General features: G+C 35.2%; 1 protein-coding gene across 4 annotated transcripts in view; it reads left to right on the forward strand.

Annotated features, from left to right (window-relative positions):
• LOC108747976 (rhotekin-like) overlaps positions 1-6,043 on the forward strand; it is a 10,566-nt gene extending 4,523 nt beyond the window's left edge. For 2 of the 4 annotated variants that reach the window (XM_018485911.1, XM_018485910.1), the window contains exons 2-8: positions 3,442-3,632; positions 4,042-4,251; positions 4,366-4,545; positions 4,627-4,721; positions 4,783-4,997; positions 5,081-5,351; positions 5,444-6,043. In XM_018485911.1, the coding sequence (XP_018341413.1) occupies positions 3,442-3,632; positions 4,042-4,251; positions 4,366-4,545; positions 4,627-4,721; positions 4,783-4,997; positions 5,081-5,351; positions 5,444-5,637 (1,356 nt within the window). In that variant the 3' untranslated portion in view covers positions 5,638-6,043. Of the gene's footprint in view, positions 1-1,250; positions 1,557-1,761; positions 1,825-3,441; positions 3,633-4,041; positions 4,252-4,365; positions 4,546-4,626; positions 4,722-4,782; positions 4,998-5,080; positions 5,352-5,443 lie in introns of those variants that run through there. The other 2 variants (XM_018485914.1, XM_018485913.1) reach the window with 2 other exon arrangements.
• The last annotated feature ends 689 nt before the right edge of the window (positions 6,044-6,732 follow it).

The following is a 6,732-nucleotide window of genomic DNA, read 5'->3' on the forward strand; positions in this document are numbered from 1 at the left end:
TAATTTGAAGGCCTCATGATACTCTTATAAATTACTGAAAAGTACTTTTTGGTTGGATATATATGCTTGCATTTATTTATATATATGTGAAGAAAGAACATGATTACAGAAAACTAATTTGCAATTTTTTTCCGTGGATTTTTTTATACCGGTTTGGACTTTCCCGAAGAGAAACATTTCGGTTTTTTTCTTTTATTCCGGAGAAGGATGTTTTTATTCTGTGTAAGGAAAAATGAAATATTATTTGAGAAATACGAAATAACGCTCCGTTGGTAACTCCAGCATCCCCTTAAGACATTACTTAAGGTCTCGAAATAAGAAAACAGACTACGAATACCGTCCTTAATGTGCCCTGCGCGCGTTCTAGTGCGCTCGAGGGAAAAAAATCCTGAGGGAAGAATCGAGAGAGATAATACACCCGCACGCGCAAATTGTATTACATCATATATTTACGTGAACTCGTTCGTCGCACGGCGCGCTTCGAGTTTCATCAAGACTCGTTACAGCACTGGCGACAGAGGTCAGGGATTAAATGTGGTCGCGGTTGCCCTTGCGTCGTTGCAAAATTCCTATCCGAGACGACGGAATATACGTGGATATATTCTTGATAGACTGCATCGCGGGCCGTACCGAGCATAAGGATGTGTCACGATAACGTTAGCGGAATACGAAATCGCTCGATGCGCGCAATGAATCATCTCTCGCATTATTGATTTTACTGATGCGTGCGTTATTTTCGGATCATACGCTTCATTCGGACATCACGGGGAATTAACAGATGTGTGCTAATAATGGCGACGAGAGAAAAATCTCAGGAGAGGAAGATTTGACATTTAATGCATCTTACATAATATAGATATGTCGAATACATTTTACATAAGAGAGATATATATAATACAAAAATATAAATGTGAAGGCTATATAGGAGTCAACGCTGGTTGTAATCCACAAATAATATTTTAGTGATACATTAATAGAAAAAAATTGGAACGTTTCAATTTAATTTTAAGTCATCTTCAGCCTCTTAAACATAACGCCGTTAATTTAATAAAATATTGCATTGCAAATCAATATTCAAATTTCTTGAATGTGGTCGTCATGGAGCAAACGTGAGACCGTATTCCAATATTAGTAAATGTTGTCGAATAAGAGAGTTTCAAACCTGAGCGGTTGTAAGAACTCAAGCTCACAAAATCCAGAGAACGGCCACAATCAGTTAATAATCATTGTAAATGAAGTCAAAAACTTCTTTCTCGCCACACATTAACATTTTAAAGATTGAACATTCTGGAATAACCGAAACATGTCTTGTCGATTTAACAAACGGTCAAATAAGCAAGATATAATATTTAATGTGTGCACATAAGAGGAACAAATTGCAAAAGTTAATTCTTCGAACGTAGGATTCTTCCCAACACATTCATTTCATAGGGACAAATGGTGATCTCGTCCAAGCCGACTGTAAAACGTTGGCCATGGATCGATATCCCGTAATGTTAGCGTTGGTTTTCCAAGGGTAGGAAAGGAGGAGCACACAAGCGAGCCAATTTGTCGAGGTGAACGTCACCCCTTCGTACGTTCGCCCACTTCCCCGAAGAGTCGTTATTTCAGTCCGTTTCTGCGTTCTGCTACTTACTAGCCAGCGTCGCGAGAACCGCGCCGATTTATTTACGCTTTCGCGAAGTTTGTTTCTTGCCTTGAAGTGGAATTTCCATTCACCTGGCCCGTGTCGTGCACGATCGGCTACGTAAACGCGACGGAACTGTGCTTTTTTACATGTCGAAATCCCAAAAACGGATCAGCGAGAAAACCACGTTCTCTCAGGTTATTGTTTATATACTATATATGTATACTGAGAAAAATATCTGGCTGAAATATCGTTGAAATTCTGGTTAAAAATGGATGAATCAGAATTTTCTGGAATCTTCTAGTTGTGATAACCGGACTTCTAATCGATATTTTTCTTGGTTTATATACTACCACGTATGTACTGAAATTAATTGTCTGAACAGTACATCATTACATCCGGTGATTTCTTCAGACTATTCTTAAAATTAGTGTGACAATATTAATATTAATCAATTAAACTAATTGTGAAAAACACCTTTTATGAATACAATAATAATAAATATAAACGTGAAGGCTATAGGAGTCAATGCTTTACTGGTTTTAAACATGGATAATAATTTAATAATAAATTAATCCTTTAATAATAAAATAATAAAAAATTGGGAAAATTTTTCAATTCAATTTTAAGTCGTCTTTAGCTTATACCTCTTAAACATAACGCCGCTAATTTGAAATATTGCATCGCAATATCCAAATTTCTTGAATGTGGTCAACATGAAGCAAACGTGAGACAACGAGCCGTGATTCCAACATCAGTGAATGTTGTCCAACAACAGTTTCAGAACTGAATGATTATGAGAGAATTCAAGCTCACAAAATTCAGAACCAGTTAATAATCATTGTAAATGTAGTCGAACATTTCTTTCTCGTCACACAGTAAAATTTCAAAGATTGAACATTCCGGAATAACCAAAACATGTTTTGGCGGTTTAACAACAGTCAAGTTGTCTCACGTTTGCTCCATGACGACCACATTCAGAAATTTGGATATTGATTTGCGATGCAATATTTTAAATTAGTAGCGTTATATTTACGAGATATAGGCTCAGGATCACTCAAAGTTGAGTTGAAACATCCCAATCTTTTGTATTAATTTATTATTAAAATATTACGCATGTTTATAACCAGCGTTGAATCCTATAGCTCTCACATTTATATTAATTATTTTTGTCACAATATTAGTTTCACAATTCTAAGCATAAATGTAAACTATTAATGCCATAATGTACGTGTAAAGAGCCACAATTTTTAATACTTTAACAATAATTTGAAGAAATAATCGATGTAGCGGCGCAGACAATTGTCCAGACAATTAGTTTCGTGATTATTTACATGCTTGCTTATAAAACGTGCACAATTTGAAAACCCTATAAACCCGAGATACCCTACTCAGTATTGCGGAGTTTTCAAATTGTACGCTTTACAAGTCGATCTATGGATATCTCAGGAAGACCGGTAAAATGAGTAAAACGATTCGTTCGCAAAATGTGTAAGACGTTTCGTTAGGTATGTAACCCGATGCCATAAACGCGTGATGGGGCCACGTGCTGGTCAACCACTCATTTTATCGCTGACACTTCGATTTTTCTCCGATCCGTAACTATCGGTCGCTCCTTCCTTTTTTTTTTTTCTTTACATATTCAGCACCATATAAGACACCGGTGCAAAATTACGTTTCCTACAACCATATGCGAGTTGATGGACTCTTGAAATAATTCTATTTAAAATTTAAATGATTATTCCGACGAGATTTTCATGGCTGAATCGATGATGCGCGAATTGATTGCTAAAATACCATGAATGATGTTGCAGGAGCATGACCTGGAGCAGAAGATCGAGGTGGAAATCAAGATGAGAGAAGGCTCGGCGAGACTTTTGGCGGCTGCGAAGCATCGCGCCCAGAGCTTAGAGGCCGCCAAAGCGTTGCTTACGTCCAACGAGAGGATGTCGGTTTACATGGCGGAATTGCAAAGCCGCCGCCGCGAATCTTCTAAACAATCCTGGTTCGTTCATACGCTTGTTTTGTCGTAGAAACAATAAGAAGAGATATCCAATATATCTCCTGTACATTACAATTTAGTAATACAATAATTAAAGTAGGGGCTAAGAACCAACGCTAGTTTTTATTGCTAATATTTAATCTTTCAAATTTTTTAAATAACAAACGTTTCATCCTTATACTAGGACCTTTTCAATATTGATCGCATAACTAAACAGAAATTCTAATTTACATCATACAAGTCAAAACATTAAAACAGAATAAAAATTACAAATTTAGTAAATTTATGGTGAATACAATTTAAATTCGTCTTGATTCGCTGTCATTTCTTCATAGTTTATCTTATACGAATATCTCAAATTAAAAGAGAGTTTATAATTTAGTAATAATTACGTCAACGCGTGTGTTTCCAGTATTTCTAGAAGTACGGGAAAGTTGTCAATCTCGGATCTTAGGATACCGTTAATGTGGAGAGACTCCGATCACTTCAAGAATCGCGGTGATCATCGTCGGTTCGCTGTATTTTGCTTAGCACGATTGGGCACAGAAATTCATGACACCTCTTTATTATGCCCCATTGATAGAGCTCATACGGATCTCAGCTTTCCCGATGTCTTATTATTGTAAGTGCCGATGATTAATACATCCTTTGAGACAAGAACAAGTTAAAGTTATTTATAATCATGCTACTCAAAAGGACATGCATAACAATTGTCAATTTTTGTATCTATTTTCAGTAATAATGTGCCAGCCGAATTTGAGTTAATTTTAGAAGTCTATAGCCATGTTTTGCAAGAGGACTTAAGTATCGCCAGCACGCCGAGAAGAATTAAAAAGACTATTCACTCGTCGATTTCGAAAACCGTCGGCAAGAAGCTCGCTGCTTCACTTCGTGACGAATTCGGTTCCGCCAAATCGTGAGTTTCTGCTTTCATAAATATACAAATTAATTGAGCTTCATTCATAAATATTTTGACTTTTATATACTTTCTTTCCAGTGGACCATACTTCGATTTAGTAGCTCGTGCTAAACTGACCTTAGACGATACGAATGATAATACTCACACGCACGACCTTGTTATTAATAGCATCGGTAAGTTGTGCGAGAATTCGGCGAATTTTTCGAAATACTTATATCATGATTCTTTCTTCAGAGAACAAGTATCACTCCCTGCCGCTTTTCGGCCACTTTTGCTGTCGATTGGCGGTACAGCCAGAATCCATTAATAAGGAAATGTGCATTGGCAATGTGAAAATCGATGGTCAAGATTATTGGGCACGTCTGCAAGGATTTTGTATAAAAATATGGGAATCAAAGAAGCATGCGGAAGAAGGTCAAAATCCGGAACACATAATACCTATTAATAAAGTTAGTTGACATTTTCTTATAGATCTCTTACATAATTGCACTGCGTTATTTCGTTTAAATAATTTTTTCTATTATTTGTATAGAGAACAATCATTCAACCGTCCAAAAGTTCCGGCAAAGAAATTCTGATAAATAATTCTGGCAACAGTATGGAAAAGCTGTTGTTTATTAAATTCGAATCAAAGGAGGAAGCTCAAAAATGGTCAAAGCTCTTATTGGTACACATCAACGATCATTCGAGGTGGAAACACGCAGCGGAAGTTATTCAAAGGGTGTCTAGCATTGAAAGTACGAGAAATTCCTTTATCAGTAATAAAAGACAGGGTTCCTTGTACGACGAGACACCTTTAATAGGTAAAAATGCACAAGTTATTATGTAATTCTAAATCTATAAAAAGACGCTTTGGAATCTATCAAAGTTATTAATTATTATCTCTTTATTATAGAATCGATCCCGGATTATTCATCCACAAGACCTACTGTACAAACGATCTTTGATCTCACACCTAGTACTAGTCTAAGCAGTTGTAGTTCCACAAATAGTCTAACAAGTCTACGTTCACGTTCACTGAGTATCAGTGGCGTATTTAAACAAGGTGCCATCTCTTTAAAGCCACACTTAGTTAATAAAAAAACGTAACGATTTCATAATTCTTTTTAAGAAGAATCATAAAGCCGAGTAATTATTATGCGAGAATAAGCTAGAACTTTTCAATTTTGACCCGAGATGTATACACTAAGGTACTTTAATTGGATAAGTTTACTGAGGTAAAGGAAAGTTCAATTAAACATAATTTCTCGATTTAAAAATACATTGTCAGTACTGAAAATCACGTTACTTATATAATAAATTGTACGTATACAATAAACCCAACAAGCAGCGTAATAAAGGGAACGGCCCGGAGGGACAGTTCATTATCGGGCTGTTCCTCACCCTGATAAAGTGAACTGCAAGGTTTACGAAATGTTGGCATTCTAATAGCGTTTTTTATTGACAGAACTAGTGATATTGCACTCAGTGCATATTAAAGCTATTGTACACTATTCTAATCTAAATATAAAAGTGAAATCTCAATTGATAAAATGCCCAATGTGTATTTTATCAAATAGCACAATAAAATATATCGAATATTTCGCGGTTTCTATATTTTTATTAAACGTGCATCTTTACATTGATTTGTGTACAACGGTTTTAAAGTGCACTGAGCGCGCACTAGTTCTACCAATGAAAAACGCTATAAGAATGGACCTGGACACGGAGAAAACCTGTGAAACGTATCTTTATATAGAAAGCACCCGTGGAAGCCTCAAGAATATACAATAAATTTTCAGTACTAACAGTGTATATCCAAAAATGGCCTTAATACACTCTGTATTAACCGAAGAGACTTTTATTGCAGGGAAAATTTTAATTCAGCTGAAAATGTAATATGTATCGATTGATATATAAATTCAATATGTATGAAAAACTTGATATTAGATATAGTTATACAGTACAAATGATATTGATTAAACTATTTCTTATTTTTCTCTTTTCTACTTTTATAATGCGAAATCTTATATATCGCTAAAAGTACAAGGATAGTACTATAGTACCCTATAGTGTCTTATTATATAATGCGTTTAAGAGTTTAGAAAATATATGAGCATTGCAATATTTAGTATGGCTGTAAGAAGATATGCATATATATATATATATATATATATATATATATATATATATATATTATATATA

This window comes from Trachymyrmex septentrionalis, unplaced genomic scaffold, assembly GCF_001594115.1.
Source record: "Trachymyrmex septentrionalis isolate Tsep2-gDNA-1 unplaced genomic scaffold, Tsep1.0 scaffold208, whole genome shotgun sequence".
In the NCBI taxonomy this organism is placed as follows: Eukaryota; Metazoa; Arthropoda; class Insecta; order Hymenoptera; family Formicidae; genus Trachymyrmex; species Trachymyrmex septentrionalis.